The sequence below is a fragment of the Manis javanica genome, chromosome X (assembly GCF_040802235.1).
Source record: "Manis javanica isolate MJ-LG chromosome X, MJ_LKY, whole genome shotgun sequence".
Lineage (NCBI taxonomy): Eukaryota > Metazoa > Chordata > Mammalia > Pholidota > Manidae > Manis > Manis javanica.
The window spans coordinates 99,789,243-99,808,662 of NC_133174.1; the positions used below are offsets into that span (position 1 = coordinate 99,789,243).

The 19,420-nt window shown below is 43.0% G+C and overlaps 1 protein-coding gene across 1 annotated transcript; it reads right to left on the reverse strand.

Moving 5' to 3' along the window:
- Positions 1 to 2,437: 2,437 nt before the first annotated feature.
- IRS4 (insulin receptor substrate 4) lies at positions 2,438 to 18,749 on the reverse strand. The gene is made up of 2 exons (XM_017674614.3): positions 15,002 to 18,749; positions 2,438 to 5,149 (listed from the first exon to the last, which is right to left on the reverse strand). Exons 1-2 carry the CDS (start codon positions 18,741 to 18,743, stop codon positions 5,145 to 5,147), a joined length of 3,747 nt encoding a protein of 1,248 aa, XP_017530103.3. The 5' UTR covers positions 18,744 to 18,749; the 3' UTR covers positions 2,438 to 5,144.
- Between the last annotated feature and the right edge of the window lie 671 nt (positions 18,750 to 19,420).

Consider the following 19,420-nt stretch of genomic DNA (forward strand, 5'->3'; position numbering starts at 1 on the left):
TGAATAAAGAAGTAGTGGGAAGGATGGTAGGGCCTGGTCTACACCACAGCTAAGATTCCTTGTACTTCTAAACCCAATTCCAGAGTATAAACCAATAGTTAACTATAATTTTCTAAGGTATTAAGGAACCAAACTAGAATCCTTGACAATGAAAATGTTGACTAAGTGTCATTGTCACTCCCCTGCTAATAGACATGGTAGTCTTGCATAAAATGTCTCTTGCAGTACCTGTATCTTGTATGGGTTATATCTACTGTGTAATTAAGTGATATATTTAGCAATGATTGTAAGCACTGTGTAAGCACTACCACCAATAATGCCTGTCTTCCTGGAATGAGCATATGGGTAATATAAAGAGAAAAAAATAACAGAATAGAAAAGCAAGGTCAGACACTTGGTTCCTAACCTGCTTCTGAGGAAGTTAAAGTGAAACAACAGAGAGCTACGCATAAATATATTTAAAATGGCCCATCTGCACTCAATTCCCTGAAAATGATGCAGAAAGTGCAAACATTCTGAAAACCTTAGGGGTTACAAGTGTGGAGATAGAGAATGAAATGTACGCTTCACATTTTTCTGTAGACATTTAAGAATCTGCTTTCCATTTCAATATTTCCTCGTTCCTTTTGTTATGAAATGCTAATTCAGATTACTGCCAGTGAAATAGAAGACCTTATAATGGATATTCAGAGATTGAGAAGTCAAGGAGAGAATTGCTTCCAGTTCAGTTCTATGGACCCAAATGCTTAATATTAAATTAGTGGTCTCCTCCTAAATTCTCAAGATTTTATTCTAAATAAGCTTCCCCCATTTATATAGCACAGCACTGATGTTACTGACAAATTCCAATGTAGCATGCAACAGTGGTTCCTAATTGCTTTAGCATTTATCATGCATAAGAGACAGGAGGGAAGTTGTCTCATTTTGTACAGCTCAGTTGCATTTCTTATCTCTGAAGTACATTTAAGTAGCAAACTGGGACTTACGGTAGCTGCCTGAAAATCAGCATCCATTAATTTGCACATCTAGGAGGGGAAATGAATTGCTTTTTCTAAAACAGAATAGAGCTCAACTTCATTCTGTGCATTAATTTTACATAATTTCTCTTTTGCACATTTTATAAATTAGGGGCCCTGATCTGACTTACCCGCCCAAATTTTCATACATTTTCCAGGTTCGGCCTGTGGGCTGTTTTGTTTTCAAAACATTACAAAAAGGTATTTTGGTGCATTTCTATGATGCCTTTTGGGGTCAATTAGCACCTAGTAATATCTTTTGAAGCAGTCACTGGAGGTGCTTAACTAGTGTGTACTTAGGCATGTTTTACCTGACAAGTCTTCTGAATAGGTTTTATACTTTAAAGAAACAGTACCTCTTCACATTCTATAGTGAATAAGTGGTTACTATATTTGAGACTTGGGGAGTGGAGAAGCTGAATTTCTGTTCGTGTACTCTTCAGTGTAGATTTTCCCACCTCATGAGTTCTGATTGTCAAAGTAGTCACACTGACTATGCCTATTGTTCCAGGAATTCAAGTCCCATTAGGATGTGAATCACCAAATGAGTATACAAAGCTCATGTAGACTGATAAGCACAGATGTGCCTATCGGTCTTTGAGGGGCTGTTTGGGATGAGTAAAATGTATTTGGGCAATGCCCCGACAAACACAAATTACCTCCCTTGAAATGAGGACTAAAGTTTATATATAATCCATGTAAGTAAATTACACAGACTGTAAGATGGTCTCTGTTGTAACAGGGTCTAATGATAAAGGCAGTCTACACCTTCCTGTAGGGATATTCTTTTACACACAACTTCTCAGGTGCATGAAGTAAGGTAAAACTGCACAATGAATTCAACTGCCTGCAAACAGACAATCCATGTAGCTTGTGGGTTTTGCACATGATGTGGGGCCTGCCTCCCTACCCTGTGCCCCATCTGATTCCACAGATCCCTTCCATCCCTACCCGATGAGCCTTGGATGAGCATTGGTCCCAGAGGCGTATTTATTTTCATTGCCTCTCTGTGTGGCAAGGGCGACTTGGTAAAGGAAAGAGCCAGGGAGGCACTTATTTTTCTAATGTCCCTTTAAATCTTTGGTTTCTGATAAGGCTGACAATTTGCTAATACATGTTTGATATTGAATCCATCCACTCTTCTATATTCCATTAACACAAAATTGTTTTTGTGCGTTCATGTATTTTCCCCTTACTCGTATTTGCCTTCCCAGTAGTTAAAAATAAGGAAATGAAAAGGGAGTCACTTAAAGGGTAAGAGTAAGTGGCAAGGAAAGGAGACAAAAGAAAACTGTAAATGATAACTTTAACCCCACTGACTAGTTGCTTCACTATAGGATTCACACATTATCATGACTGACATGAAAACTCAAGTTAAATTCTACACTAGTATCATCTCCCCCTTTGGAGAATAGAGTTGATGTATTAACTCTATTGAAAAACCTCATAATTCTAGGTGTAGTAACTTTGATCCAAGCTCTAAGTTGTCCCAACTGCTTTATCCTGAAAAAAATGCAGTCAGTTCTACCACAGAGCAGAAAAATGTATTTATAATGGAGGTCTCAGACAACACTACTAAGAAAAAAATTAGTCTCCACACAAATAACTTTCATGAACACATTTATTGCAAGTAGCTCTATGGAAAGCAAGTCAGATATATATATAAACACTATACAGAGTTGCAAGGTTGTCTCCCAAAACTGCAAATGAGATGTTTACAAAGAAAAGAGAGTATAAGGGTATTTACAAAGGAAGACAAAGCCAGAGCAACTTAAAGCAGATCTGTGAAGCAGAACTAGCAAATAGAATGAACTTCTGAAACTGTAAAGTTTTAGTTTTTACTGACCAAGTGACTATGTCCAATATTAAATTAAATGCAGAGGTCACAAAAAAAATCGTTCCATCATTGGTTTTTCTTAACAGCAGCATAATCTGGTAGCTGGAAGGCAAGTGATATGTTGGTACACATATTCTAGAAAGATTCTTCCAGCACAATACTGAATAAATTGTGTCTGTAAACTAAGAAGTAGTGTCAAAAAGATTGCATATTTGTTATGCTGTACCTGTGACTATTTGTACCTGTTACTATTTGTATGTGCTGTTCCAGATGAGGTTTCCCATTCATTTATTCAGCAAGTGTCACATCTGTGTTGTACCATCTGCTGGCAGCCCCTGAACCTTATATGCAAATACAGTAATAATAGCATTTTCCCCCAAATAATTTCTTTCCACAATTCTGAACGATTATTATTTAACTTACTTGAAAATAGAATGGTGATGGCTTGAAAAAAGGCTGCCTGAAGAGTGCATTGTTATCACAATGAACAAAAGCCACACTGCATTGTTTGATTAGGTCGGGAAAAGAGAAGAGTCTTAAGGAAATGATGAAATCAATGCCCTCGCGCCCAGCAGCTGGAGTAGCGTTTGGTACTACAGCCACATCCTCTCCTCAACACCATTCACAAGGGGGGAGAAAAAGAGCCCCCCACCCCCGATCCTTTTGGTTGGCAGGCAAGGAAGAATAATCGAAGTCAAAACTGGCTCACCAGAGAAGTTAGGGTTAGCCACATGTACGACAAGCCTGCTTGAAGACAGAAGTACATGTTCAAAGACATCATAACCGGGTGGCAAAAAATGTTAGGGAAATATTACACTACTTCAAAGGTGCACATTAAATGCAGAGCCATTTTTTTAACAGTCATACACAACAGGTACATCTACAACCACATGTACACAGGTACACAAAGCTGTGCATACACATAAGTATGTGCACACACACACTAGCACTCACACAGTTACACAGACGCTCGCACCCACCTGTGATAACGGTGAGGTTTACCACTGATGGTACAACTCACGATTTGTGTGCCATCATGTAACAAACCTCTAAGCAAGCTTCAAGACCTTTGTACCTACCTCTGTAATCACCACCTGCTTGTGTCATGTTCTCAAAGGTCCAGGTTCCTAAAATCTTAATTCAGTTTCCATCAGAGGCAAGCAAAACCAGAAGGGGGGAGCTTGCTCTGATTTTTAAAACATTTGGTACATCTTACACAGTCATTGTCCAAAGAGAAACAAGGCCATATAAGAGTTCCTTTTGGCTTAAGTTTTAGTGAGAATGTTGATTGATAGGTACACACTAATTTCTTGAATTTGGGAAACTGATCTCTTTATAGGAGCCCTGGGCATAGGAGGGAGAGTGTGTATCGAGGAGAGAACCAGAAAGAGGGAGAGGATGAAAGGTGAAAGTGAGGTGGCCCAGAGAGGCAGAGAGGGGCTTTGTGAGAAGACTTTTAAAGACCTTTGCTTCTCTTAGGGGGAAAATGTAGGTTTCAAAATTTTAAAAATAATAATGGTTTTGAAATGCTCCATTGATTTACAAGCAGAACATCACAGTGTTGTATATAAACAAATAATCTGTTCCTCAGTTCTGCCTTTAAAATGTTGGAAATGCCAAATCCAGATAATTAGTGTAGTTGACATTTAATGTGGACAGAATATTGCAGTTTTGTTAATGAGCAAAAACTGAGGTAATCTGTCCTTTGGTCCTGCCTTTAAAATACTGGAAATGTCCCATCAAGATATCGGTTCACTGACATTTAATTTCTTGATCAAGAAATTTTTTATGTATGTATTACTCAGAAAAAATTATGCCAGATCATACCTACCTTCTCAGGAACATAACTTTCTTCTTTATCTGCTCTTGTTCAAAGGATTTTCAAGTCAAAACTAAATCAAAGTATTATACATCAGTAAAACTGATATTGGCCACATTTACACATATGTAAATAACATGTTTTAAAGAGGGGAAGGAAAGAGTTATAGGCTGCTCACTTTTATAGTATTTGTTTCTTTTCAAAGAGAGATTGGGAGAGAAACCAGGAAGAAAACAAAGTACAGTGTGAATTTCTTAATTCAAAAATCACTGGATCCAAAAGGCAGCAGTATGAATGATCTGTGTTAGGATCACTTAACTACCAGCATCCACTTGTACGCTTTTAGAAATTCAGGTTGTTTTCCACTCAGAAGCCTCTGAATTTTCTTTCTGTTAGGTAGATCCAGAGTAGACAATGACAAAACTCAATAAGCGTCACTTTTCTTCTAAAATGTGTTCTTGTGGCAGTGTAATCACTCTAGAAAAAAAGATGGCAGAACCAAAAGTTACTTTCATAATTCAAGTGTGAAAGGCTTTCACCTCCACCCTGTCCTAAAACAAAATGAAACAAAACCAAATCAAACTAGCAGTTTTTGAGAGTCATCTCAAGAAGACTGCCTTGGCATGGCTGTGTGTAACTGTGCCTGCTGCGGGAAGCAAACACCAGCACAAACCTGGTGAAGGGGCAAGGACAGCTACTCCTTTTGCCCCCAGACTACCCTGACATTTCCCGCAGATAGCAGCTTGGTATATGCATGCAATGTTCTGCTTCCTCCAACTGGGGCCAGGGGGTGGGCCAGGCATTTGGGCAGAGAATTTTTTTTCTTCTACAAGCTTGATTATGCCCTCACCAGACTACGTGGCACAAGTCGAAGGATTGAAGCACAGCCTTGGTGATAGTCTCCAGTCTCAATCACTGAATTTTTTCTAAAAGAGCAAAGTCATACCTGCAAAGGAGATTTGACAGCAATCTCCATTTGTCTAATAAAAAGAAGCTCTAATATTTTTTTTGGCCTTTTGCTGATTGAGATGGTGCACCGCTGTGAGGCGGGGGACAGAGGAAGGAGATCTGGGACATTGGACTGAAGAAAGGATGGGGATACATGGTCAGCAGATTGATTATGGGATGCTTGTGTTATTTTAACATCAGGTTGCATCAAAGTACCAAGTATTCTATTTCATTACAGCCAGTCCAAAAGAAAAGCATCCCCAGAAAGCATCCTCCAGAATAGGCTTCAAGTACAAGATCCTGTATTAAACCAGCAATATGCATTCTAATTATACCTTCTGTCATTACAGGTTTTAATAGTATAACAAACTTGCAGCTGGATGAAGCATCAAAGGTCTTCACTCTCCTCCCACCTACTTGTGGCTATTAGTAAGGATTCATTGTATAGGGTAGGTCTTCTGCACTAAAAGGTTTTGTAAGAAAGTTAACACCATGGCTTATTAAAGATACTAAATTTTCCTGTCAGCAGTGGGCTTAGGAAATTTAGATGCTATATACCTGTCAAGTTTACAAGGATGAAAGGTATCTGTGATAGCCAGAGGTTAACTGTGAGAGTGCATATTAGCAACTCAATTATCTGCTACAAAATTAGGCTAGGCTACTATCATAGAATTTCAGATACTATCACCCAGATGTTATTAACAGAAATTTAAGTTCAGAAGGGTATTCACCTAATTTCATTTTCTACTTTAATATAAAAATATGTTCATATACAGCATACTACATGTGCTTTAAAAGGGATTTCTTACTAACCTATATAATACATTACATTTTATATATTTATTTTTCCAGAAACATACAAATTAAGTGCCATATAACTACCCCATCAACATTATATTAAGGCTGAAATTAGGGGCATTCATTGTTATTAGAGTTGTTTTTTTTTCTTCTTTACTTTTTTAAATGACAGACTCCACTAAAAATTTGATTCATATATCAATTGATTTCCTATAACACCTATGCCAGCATTGCATGAATGCTTGATAACATGCTAAAACCTAGCAAATAATGGTGTGATTTCAAGTTTACTTTATAAAATATATTTGTCACTTTTTTTAATGGAGGTATGTACAATAACACGCACAGATCTTAGTGTACAGCTTGATGAATTTTCACATGTGTATATACTCATGTAACCATCACCCAGATCAAGATATCAAACTATCTCACCTTTTTTTTTTTGGTCAACTCTTGATTAACCATGCTGGTAGAAAGGAATAATGCTATCCAAAATAAGATAATCCAAAAATAATTTAATTTGCTTTTGAAATGCATTGTGGGAATTTGAGCCACAGATTCACCTTTATAATCCTGTTTTACTTAGACAGGCTAATATTAAAATGAGTTTACATTCCCTGAGCACAGTCCAAAGACTGGCATAAGGAAGTAACTCAGAAACTTGCTCCATGGCAAAGGATAGCAATTCAGGATTAAAACTCCATCAGAAACAGTCTGCAAAATGAATACTAGTTCAGTATTAGTTCTGTCTCCTGTTCACTTTGATATCATTTCACCACCAGAAGGGTAAATGGCAATGCTTTAATAATATGGTCTGTTTTGATGTGTTGTTTCCACTGCATGCTGATGGGTTATAAATAATTACCTTATTTGTGTTCTTACTTTCTGGTTAATCAAAGACCTTTTGAATGACACCTTAATTCCACCCCTTTCAATTGGAGGTATACTCTTTAAGCTATTTTTCTCTGTAAGAGAGAAAGCCTGAATGGTGTCCGACGAGTCAAAACATTTTCCTTCTCCTGTCCACCCCCCCTCCAAACCTGGCAGGCGTCACTTTCTTCTAGAAAACAAATGAAGTAAACTTTTCTGTTTCAATTTGTATATACCATAAACCTGAACATTAATCTTTAATGTGCCAATAAAGCACACATGACTTCAATATGCCTGGAAACTTGTAGGGTGAGCCAAGAAGGCAGGTCCTGCAGGGCATTCCAGATCTCTGTATATGAATCCTAAACGTGCCTCTGTGTGAAGTCCAAAACAGCAATGGTCCCCCTGCCTGGAGAAAGCCAAAACTGTAACAATAGATCCAGTTAGTTATTCTCTCATTCTCTTTCTCCTCTCCCCAATCTCACTGTCTTCTAATCTTGTCAACTCCAATTTTCCCAGAGCTCAAAGAAATATTTCTCAAGTTCCTCTGAAAATTCCTCACTCAGTTTAGTAGTCAACATGCTATCCCTGCAATCAACTGCTGATCACACAAGCAGAAGCAAGTAAGGGAGGCAACTGAAGGGAAATGAACAAAAGGAAAAGAAGAGAAATGGAAGCACATACCCCCAGATAAATGTATAATGATGCAATTACATTATTTAGTTTAGCATTGCCTCTGGTTTATAGTTTTTTTTCTTCCAGTAAGCACAGATCATCACACCTTTCTGTGCCCTGTGAATGTATAGGAGGATGATTTTCTAGGACTTGAGAAAAATCTAAATGCTGTCCCTCAAGGGTGCAAACTAGCAATAACTGCTGCTAGTCTTTACAACACTGATCATACCAGACTATTGTCTCCTTCATAGATCAGAAGATCAAATATACTTCTCCCCATCGTGGCAACAGTTTTGTGACAGAATAGTCAAAAGTATCTGTAAGGGAAATAGACACTTGTAAACCTCTCAAAAGTCAGTTCAATTGTTTCACACCTGCCCTTCCCTAGCAGGCCCTGGACCACTTACTGCACGCTTGATTATCTGGATACAAAGTATGTGAGGATCAGCTACAGGATTTTCATCCCAGGTCAGCTTCTCCACTACCTCCCAACACACACTTGGACCACTTCACTCTGCTGCCTAGTTACTGCAGACTTAAAGAATGCAAGTTACCAGACTTCTAATATAGGCAGCCTCCAATTTACAAAAGAGACATATTCTGAGGCTCACAGTTCAGTTGAAGCTCAGAATAAATTATCCCATAGAAACAATGTTATAAATAAGTGGTGGACAGGCTCCTAGGTTTGTCTACACATGCCTATATTAAACCTATACAGTTCCTGAACTAACAGAGTTGACTCTACCCAACCGTCACTTATCACATCATTTCTTTGAGAAGATATATTTGAAGTTCCAATTTGGCACTCTACGAAAATATGTCTGCTAGCCATGGCAGTAGGAATAGTGTCCTCTAAACTCAGACGGCTAGAATAATTGGGGGTGGGGTGGCAGTGGAAAGAAAACAATGGGAAGAGCCTCAGGCACAATAAGGAGTCTTTCACGGGTGGGTTAAGGGTGGGGGCTCTGAGGTAAGGACAGCATTGGTATGTCTTCAAGGCTGGAGGTGCAACTAAAGAAGGAGCAAGAGCTAAAAACCTTATTTATTGGTCAGATTTTCCAGGCCGCCATGAGTGCACATGGGGACACTTTTCAAGATGAAGTTAGAGAGACTTCATTGATATTCTAGGTTGCAAATCTACAACATAGAAAATTAATAATCATACAGAGGCAACTTACACCAATTGTGAAAACTACCTAAAGCAACTACAATTGAAGGGGAATTGTATATTCAGTAAATCCAGAGGTCTGGCTAGCATCAAAGATATTGTGGTCAATCCAACCATGAAAACAGCTTTAAACACCAGTGCAGCTGTCTCTGTGCCAAAGAGTGGAGAGAGGACGCAGCACAGCCTTGGGTCTGCAGAACAAGGAGCCCGGAAAGGAACTCTAAGCCCAAACAGGCTGTGAATTAGAATCGAACATTTTCTCAAGCAGTGAGCCCTCCATGGGTCTGTGGGGCTCCCAGAGTGGCCCTCACCTTTCAGCCAGACAGGGATCAGGAAAGAGCATGCTTTCCAGAAATGAGGGACACAAAGTTGGCAAGGGGCACATGAGGATATAACTCCCATAATACAACCAAGGAAACCCTCTCCAATAAGAAACTTTGTCAGGAAGCAAGGGGGAAAAAATAGCAATAACTTTCTTATTTCACTAAAGATTTAAGTACACATTTTCCATTAAGTCTAAAAGGCAATAAGTCCTTGGCCAGAAATTGTAAGGTACCCTCTAAAAAAAATGCGAATCTAAAGTAGGATATATGCTTACATTTGTTAAAATCTTTAGAAATTCCTCTCTTACAAATGTTCAGCCAAAGTCTCCAAAAGGAGATTAAACATGTAAGACCTGTAGCTGCACAGCCAATAACCAATGCAGAATTGCTAGAAAAAATATTTTAAGGTCACATGGCAAGCACATTATCTTGGCAATTTTAACAATAGTTTTAAAATTAGCAATCCGAGAGTTGTGGTAAAACTGAGTGTGTTGTAATGTATTCACTTCATCATTATAAAAGGTAGCCCTTTTAATCTCTTATTTCTCGCTCAGGACCAAGCAATGTTTTCCAGTAAATGATACTAACCATCTAAGAGCCTGGCAGGACCTCTTAGACAAAACATACTGCAGGCTTTAATTAAGCATTATACAAAAGCTATTTTCCAATACTGCCAATAAAATGTCTGGGCTATTTTTACATAGTCTTAAAGCATTAAAAAAAGGTGCTAAACAAAATGAATTTAATTTTAAGCAAGGATTTTTATGAGCCAAGGAGAGGATTTGATTTCTAAGGCTTCTAAAACCTATGTGCCTGACTGCCAAAAGCGAGTTTACTTTTTAAACAAATGAAGAACATCTACTTCTATAGTGCTTTTTCTTCCACCTGTCCCACGTTTTCCTCTTCTGCCCATTGTGATGGTTAAGATTAGAATATCACATTTTATGCATATTGGAAAAATGAAATTGAAAGACTTTGCTGTAAATGGAAAATGTTGATGGATTATTTAGGAAAACCCAAAATATCTAACGTCAGTTAAGGAAATGACCATTAATGAAAGTTTACTGAGTGTACCCTCATTTCACTTTCTTTCCATTCAGTGTTTCCATGGGATCCAGATGGATACTCACATCACTTGTTTTAGGGAGGTAAAGATTAGTGAACTCCACCCCAGACCAGATTTAAAACATTCAATTCCAGCACAGGTCAAATTCTTTTATTCTAATAGCTATGGCAAACAGCTCAAGGCAATGAAAATCACCCAAGCTCTGGCAGATGGTTTCACAGTTATAATGCTCTGAATGAATGAATTACAACAAATTGGATACCATAAAATTCAAGAGAATTTATCAATCCTTGCCTATAATAAGCTTTCATCAATAGAAAAATAATAGATTGAACATCTGATCAAGGGGTGGTGTAATGTGCAAGGTGGAGCACTGGACTTGAAGTCGGATGTATGGGCTTGAATTTCAGCTCTGCTACTTAACTTCTTTGGCCATGGGAAAATTCTTAACAGTGGCTTCAGTTCCAGTACCTACTGTCCGCTGGTAAAATAATGAAGGTGAAGGTGAATGTGCATTGCAAATCTTAAGGCAGTATGCAACTGTAAAGCATTCCCTCAACCAACAAGTTGATAATTTAACAACAGTCCCTTTTTTCAATCACACACAGGATGCCTTACTTCTACCTATACTGGTTACCCTCATCTATTCCAACATGAAAATTGTCTGATGACTCTAAGAAGCCCAAGTTTGTTCCCAAAACTGATCCCTGCCAATGACTGTCGAGTATTTTGGTTTATGTTGGACAATTTAGGGAGATGAAGAGAAAGCAGATCTAGTTTGAGTTGCTAGGAATATGTGATATTCTGCGTGTTCACTTAAAATCCTAGTCCTTGTTTAAAGAAGATGTTTTGCCAGTGGCTGAAATTTTTACCCTTAGAATGAATGGAAATGAATAATGATTGCCAAGAACTTTAGTTCACTTTAATTGAACGACGTCCTCTTTCATGGTTACAGGTCAAATACCTCTATGCCAAACGACTATTCCATTTTTTTTTTTCGTGGGGGCGGATGTTGCCTAAAATAAGTGACCTATCAATGGTGACTGAGAAATCTGTTCTATGGAGATTTTATTCTAGTAATTTATGATAAATAAGTCCAATACAGCAAAAACAACTTGCTCTAGGCACCTATAATTTATAGCAAGAGGATTTGGCAGTAGTACACTGAAAAGAAGCTTATACTTCTTTCACGTTAATAACAGTGTCTAAAATTTCAAAAGGTAATTACTACAGATTTTTTTTTTTACTTTTTAATACCCAGTGCCATCATAACATTACCAACTTGGCTGACCAATTCTCAGCACTCCTTAAGCCACCCTTAGACTCTAAATCCCTAGAATACAAAAATCAGTGAATTTTTCACCTTAGTCATCTTAAACTAGGAATTCTACATCAGATACACCAGGAAAGGAGGCAAAAATGCACACGCAGATCAAGAGTCAGATTAAGCCATATATGAAATGACATTCTCCTCCTCAGTACTAATGCTTATAAACTATGTGTTTATACACTTTTTAAAATGATTTCATTCAGAAAAAAGGCATGTCCAGGTTGTATTTCTGGGTGCTTTTAGTTGTCTTGAACAAATGGCTTTCAAGTACTTATCTGCAATGTGACTGTAGGTAAATGAGATTATGTATCAATTTTGTGTGACATGAACAAAGCTGTCTCACTGCTTTATAGCCTCATTTCATTTCACTTAAGTCATAAACAGATCCCAACCGTGAACAACGATGTCAACCACTTCCAGTGCAAGTAAAGACTAAAAGTGGAATTGGAGGACAGAGAACTTTAATTTTGTGCTTCTAAAGGCAATAATACCAGTAATAAAAATGACAGCAATGGTAACAGTTATACAATAATTTGTGTACGACATTTATGTGCCAGGCACTCTTCTAAGTTAGCACTTGATATAAATTAAAATTACCCCTTGAGATACATAACTCCCAATAAAGATGGCTTTTGTTCCTTTGTCAAAGCATATTTTTTGTTTTCTAATATGATACATATATTTTTCATGTTAGATAGGAAGGTGAAGAGAGATCAGGAATGGCTGAAAATTAATTCTATAGCTTTATAGTAAAAACAAAACAAAACACCAAAACCCAAAAAACCATCAGAATTATTCCAGCCTGTTTTTAACACTTCACAAACAACATTCTACCATATCCGTTGACATTGAAAGAGTAACAACAGTCATTTTCTGCAATGAATTATTTCTACTGATCCTTCCCATTATATATCTCAGCAAATTATGTGCCTGAATCACCTTCAAGACCAACCATTTTTGCAAGAAACGAAATCACCAGTTTAAACTGTTGAAACCTCACTTCATTGTTGATGCAGTGACGAAAATATCTTACACTGGTAAAGTACATTAAAGTTCCAAAGTGCTTCTACTATCTGAGCACCTGCCTCCCTGTAAGATATAGTCCCCTTGCTGTAGTCACTCAATAAAGTTAGGAATTTTCTCAAGGCACAATTCATTTAGAGAACATTAAATCTGCAAAACAGCTAAAAAGTCCTTTGAAATTATTTATAAATCAGTAACTTATGCTAAAATAATGATAACTGGATCTAGATAATCATTAGGAAGTCAGGGTTTATTTTAGGAACAAGACAATTTCACTCATTTTAATTTTTGCTTAGTATTCTGGAAAGTATTAGACAAACCTCTGGGAAATCTGTCCTTTCCAAAGTACCACAGGGACACAGCAGCTCTGGAACACCTACATCAATATCATCAACGGTGTCTCCAGCAGTTAGGTGTACTTGCCAGGATAAAAGAATTCTGTTCCTGAAAAGTTGGTTGTGAATTAAATTCTTGGAAATAGCACTGTATAATTTATTGCATGGTTCTGAAAGTAGTGGCAGCCGTGCGTGTGCGGGTATGTGTTGGGGGGAGGGGGGCTCACAATTTAAAGGTGATCTGAATTGAATCCTTTGGCAAGCCAAAGCATCCTTTTGTCGTTTTAATGATCACTCTTCAATGTGTCTGTGCTGCAAATGTGAGTTTTTGTATTGCGAATTTTCTAAAGCAGGGGTAAGGGGGAGGCAGCTACACCTGCACTAAATAGGGAGCTTGTTAGGTGACTGTTGTGATCAGTCCCCAACTTGTTCTGCCTGATCAAGCACAGTGGGCAGAGATCCAATCACAAAAGCATTCCACAAAGCAAGCAAAGCAAAAATCTTCACTAAACTGACTACTGGAGTGAAAACTGCTGGGGTCTATCGCTTCCCTCCACTGGGAAAGCAGCACAGTCTACTAAAGAGGAAAGGCAGTGGAGGCTATGGAGACATCTCCCCAAATCATTTCTTGAGAAGAATGTCTCCAGACAGTGGTAACAACATTGCACAATGTGCACAGTAGACTTACTCAAAGTCTTACTTCCAAGTCTGACAGCTCCTACTCTTCCTATGTCTTCCTTTGGAAAAGTGACCTTTTAAAAAACATCCACTGTTCCAGGATAGGTTGCCCCTGGGGTCAGGTCTTCCAGGATTTCCCAGAAGATGCACCAATTAGATGTTTTAAATGCTTTTTAAACCTTTCAAACAATATTCATACCCATTATCAAGTTATCACCATACCCTCTTTGGGGAAAGTTAGGTGAAGAAATGAGGCACACCGAAGGTGACTTGCCTGTCACTACTAGTGACAGAGAAAAAGAACCCTCAGGTTTTGGGTAACGTATCCTGTGTAAAAACAAAACAAATCAACACAAAAATACATTCCAGAGCCACTCTCTTCTTTAATCACCTGCTGTTTTGACTATTCCTGTTTTGTTCCCTCCAGACATTCATGCAACCAGTTCAGATTTAACCTTCTTGGTAGATCACAGCAAACTACCCTAACAATGATTGATTTTACTTTTTGAGAACTAAATTTTCTTTTTTTAATTAAAGAGTCATTGATATACAATCTTATGATGTTTTCACATAAACAACACAGCGTTGTCAACGATTGCTTTTTAAAAAGTAAACTGCAGAGGAGAAAGCCATCCTCCCCCCCAAAACAGATGATTATTACTGCTTAATATTCTGCACTCTTAGTAAAATTCCTGCCACTAAATACGGGCATTTGTAGAAAAGCAACTTTTACTTTTTTCATTTGGAAACGAGTTGATGGGATTTACGATGTCCTGTTTGCATAAATCAGTAAGTGTTAGGGGAAGGATGTTTGAAAGCATCCTCATGCTACATAGCCTTAAGTTTTAACTATTCCTAAACGCAGAACCAAAATGTTTAAATGATACACGGCTCTTTACAAAGAAACTTATGACTGAGCTGAAATGTTAAATTTTTGCAAAGATCACAGTGTATTATTGCATGAGTAATTAAAACTGAATTCTACTTTCCGTGCTAAATAGGTACCAGTTAATGAAATATTAACTCACTTTTTCCTAACACTGTAGACGTGTAGCGCATCGATTCATTAAGCAATAACCATTAACTTTAAGGAAATGAATTCTAAAATGACCAACCTCTCTGGGGAGGGTCGAACTTCTTGTCAGTTCTGGCAAAGTCCATTCTCACGTACGTATCGTCGTCGTCAGAGTCTTCCCGCCCAGGGGGGCTCGGCAGCCGGCGGCGAGGTGGCGGTGGGGGAGCAGCAGCCGCAGGGGCAGCCCCGTCCACCCCGTTCTCTCCCCCGGCGAGGTCTGCAGATGGGTCTGGGGCTCTGGGGGTCGAGCCGCCGGCAGCGTCTGGGGCCCTCCTGACTGCTCCAGCACCCGCAGCATTGGCAACAGGTTGGAACCAGCGGACGGAGGCGGAGTCAAATCCAGAGGCGGCCTCGAAGCCCGCGGTAGCGGCACCGATGCCCGGGACAGCGGCGAGGGCAGAGGCGGCGGCTAAAGCTCGGCCCACGACTAAGGTCGGAGCTGTGGCCGCGGAGGCTGAGGCGGAGAGGTCTCTCTCGAGCCTGTCGGTAGGGAAGGCCGAGACGGCGGCTCTGGCGGATGCAAAGAAACTTTGCGAACCGCTTTGTGGGTGTCTTCTCTCTAGCTCCTCTTGCTGCAGCAGCCGAGCCACAGGTGGTGGCTCTGAGCATCGGCTGGGGGAGAGAGATATGTCCATACAGCACTCAGAAAATGGGTCGACCACATACATTCGACCTGTTTCAGCATCATAGTGAATGGCACTGTCAGCAAAAGGCACGGCTGGTGTCATTGCTGGGTTGAAAATCACTTCAATGTAGTCACCCTCTTCCTCATTAGCATAGGGAGGGAGAAGCGGAAGTGGCCACCTAGCACCGTCCAGAGAGAGGGAATTGGCACCTGGAATAGCTCTTAAAAGATCTGAGAGGTTGTTTGCCGGGTTTGGAAATTGTACGCCGAACTCAACATTCACGTAACTAGAAAAGGCTGACAGTCTGGGGTCAGCAATTATGCTCCAGGAATCTGGCAGTCCTTGAGAAGCGGGGGCTAGCACATTCCTCCCTCTTTTAGTGAAACCAATGTTGATGTAGTAGTCCCTAGGGCTTTCAGCTTCTCGCTGCTCACGTGTGGGCTTTTGTAGTTTCGGCTTAATTTTATTTCCTTTTGTAATAAAAGAAAGTCGTTTAGGTCTCTTAGCCTTGTTCTTGGGGGACCCACCATCTGAAGGCTTTGAAGGTGACCCCCCATATCCAGGCTTTGAGAATGATCCCTCAACTGAAGGCTTTGAGACTGAATCTTTGGGGCCCCCTTTAGATGACGCTTCTTTGTCTAGGCCCTTCCTCAGTAATTTTCCAGGTAACATTGGTACATACTCACTGTGGTCGCTCTGTCCCAGTGGAGAGCCCCGAAAAGGATTTGGCAGAGAGAAGTAGGAGCTCCAACTTTTGGAGGAAGAGCCGCCCTGAGGATTTCTGGGATTTTTTGGAATTGCACCGGCTCCAGGAGCCATAAACATGTAGTCACTGTCACTGTCGTTGTCCTTTGAGTCATCCTCTTTATCAGGATCCGGTGCTTTTGGAGGACTTGAAGCAGGTGGTGGGCTCACTCTAGGAAACATCATCATGTACCCTCTCGAATCTTCAAAAGGTGATCGAGAATGGCGCTTTTTTGAAGCAGAGACATTTTGAGGAGCCATTGGCATATAATCACTGGAGCTTGCAAGAGGGGCAGCCACCCCCGGCCTCATGGGCACATATGGGTCATCCTCATCTTCATCAAAATCTCTTGCTCTGTGGGGCCCCCGAGCCGCACCTTCTGGGGTCTCTGCGTCTTTGGCTTCCTTGCGTTCTTTTGCTGCTCCTCTGTCAGTACAAAAGTAAAGTCGGAACCTTCCCCCAGACTTCCCTTTTCCACCACTTGATCCAGCTGGCGGGGATGGAGGTGGTGGAGGTGGTGGAGGTGGTGGCATTTGCTGTGGCTTGTTTTGAGTTAATTTGCTAAAGTAGGATCTTTTCTTCAGAGATTTTCCACGCTCACCACTGCCATCAGAGTCTTTTCCACTTCGTGAGCCTTTGCCCCCTCCTGAGTTTTTGCCAGCGCCCGAGCCATGGCCATCTCCAGGTTCCTGACCACTGCCTGAGCCGTGCCCACCTCCAGCTCCCTGGCCACCACCTGAGCCGTGCCCACCTGCAGTGCCCTGGCCATCTCCTGAGCACTGGTTTCCTCCTGCACCCTGGCCCCCTGAGCCCTGGCCGCCTCCAGAGGCCTGCCCCCCACCTGAGCACTGGTTTCCTCCCGAGCTCTGGTTACTGGAGCCCTGGCCACTGGAACCCTGGCCACCGCCTGAGCCCCGGCCATTTCCCGAGCCCCAACTGTTCATGGGCATATAGTCGCCCCCGTTTCCTTCCTGTCCCTCTTTGCCCTGAGGATCGCCCCCTTCCCCAGAGCTGCCACAGCCAGAACCAGACCCTTCAGAAGACACACAAGCTCCATCGTTGGGGGCTTCCGCAGGGTGCGGGGCCCGCACCGGGCTGGGCGCTAAGCGGCGAAAAAAGCTGGCTGGCACCGAAACCGCTCTCCGGGACCTGCGCTCTCTGGGCAGGTGCAGTCTTCCTCGCCTGGAGGGGGGCACAGGCTCGCTGGGCGTTACGTAGCGTCTGGTGAGGAGCATCTCGTCTTCCCCGTCGCCGATGGCCCTGAGGTGGCAAAACTGCTCAAAGCGGGACCTTCGGAGCCAGCCACCGGGTTCGAGCGGCAGCATGTCCAGGTGCCTCCTAGCGGACAGCAGGGTTAACAGGTGGGCGCCGATGCTGATGCTGTAGCTGCGGCAACGAGCTCTGTATTCGTCTGCACACAAGGCTCGCATCTTCTCCAAAAAGAGCTCGTGCATGTTTTGGGCCACCACACAGTCATCGACCTGCATCCAGAGCTCCCCGGGACCAATGACGGTGGACCTGCCGACTTCCAAGAAGAAATACTGCTCCGAGTGCCCGCAGCGACGGATGCTCAGGAGCTGGACGACCACACTGGCCACTTCCGTATTCAACCTCACAAACACAACCTCCTCATCGGTAAGACAGAGCCGGAACACGCCGCTCAGCTCTTTTCTGTGCCCCAGCCCCCTGGGTTTGACTATTACCTGCCACACATCTTTGTAGAAGGGTGGCTCCGCTGCTGCTACAGCCGCCAGGGCGGCCGGCTCACCCTCCGGCTGTGCGCCAGGCGTGCCGCAGCGGCGGCGCTTGCTCTCGAGGATGAGGCGGCTGAGCAGCAAGTACCAGCTCTCTTGCTCTGACTCGTTCTCGGCCACCATCGCGAAGTACTCGTCTTGGGTGAAAAGGGCGATGAGGTGTCGATACCTTGCGTCGGCCCGCTGGCTCACGGAGAAACACTGGTACAGGGTGATCACGCGCCGCGGTGGGATGAGCGCCGGCACCGCGGCGCCCGAGGCGGCCGCCGCTGCTGCAGCCGCCGCTGCGCGGACACTGTGCCGGAACTTCCTGGCATTTTCGTAGTATTCCAGCCGAGCTGGGGCTTCAGCGGTGTCGAGTTTGAGCACGAAGTAGCGCCTGTGCCCATGCTTCTGCTTCCGCAGGTAGCCGTGCTTGCAGACTTCGTCCCCGACGGGGAGGTCCTCCTCATCTGACTCGGAGTCTGACCGGGAGCCAGTGGCCGTGGATAGCCACATGGCTCCCGGACAAGACGACCCGGTCCCAATGAGTGCGGTCGGGGCTCCGGAGGAAAGAAGTGGGGTGGTCGCCACCGCAGCTAGAGCTGCCGCTGTTGCCACTGCTGCAGCTCTCAGTCTCCGTGTTGCCTGGGCGCGAGCGAAGGAGCAACTCGCCATGGAGATGCACGTTGGTTTTAAGGTGAGCGAGGGGGAGGGGAGGCGCGAGAAGGGAGGGCTGGGGGAAGAGGCCGTCTACCCCTGTCCGCCTGCCCCAGCCCCCTCCAGTCCCCTCCAGTCCTGGCTCCCCCCCGCCCACTTCACTCGCTGAGAGCGGCGGCGGGCAAAAACAACACGTGACCACTGCCTCACGCGGCGGCCTCTGCGGCTCCCGCTACTAGCGTGGTGGAGGGGCGCGCGCCGCCGCCACCAAAGGTGTGCAAGGGAGGAGGCGGTGGACCCGGGAGGCGGGGCCTCCTCCACCCGCGCCCAAACTGTCTCAGCGAGCCTCCGGGCTGGCGGGCCTGGGGAGGTCGGACGGGAGGAGGCGGGGCTCTCTGGCCACGCTGCTCCTAACGAGGCGTCCACGAAGGCACGAGGGGGCGGAAGGAGGCCCAGAGGGGCGGAGGAGAGAGCGGCCGACCAGCAAGCCGGGTGGGGGTGCCACAGCCCGGGCTCGATTGGCTGCGGGGGGCGAGAGGTGGTGGGAGGGGCGGAGCGCAGCCTTCTCTGGTGGCGCCGGGGAGGCCGGGTCGCGGGAAGGTTTGTTTGTTTATTTGGGAAGCCTGAGCCAGGTGAAACTGTTGCAAGGTTCTCATTGGATGGGATGGGAGCCAATGGGAGTGTATGGCAGCAAG

Excerpts from the sequence above, each read along its gene's own strand:
- IRS4 (XM_017674614.3), bottom strand. The coding sequence starts at position 18,743 with ATGGCGAGTTGCTCCTTCGCTCGCGCCCAGGCAACACGGAGACTGAGA.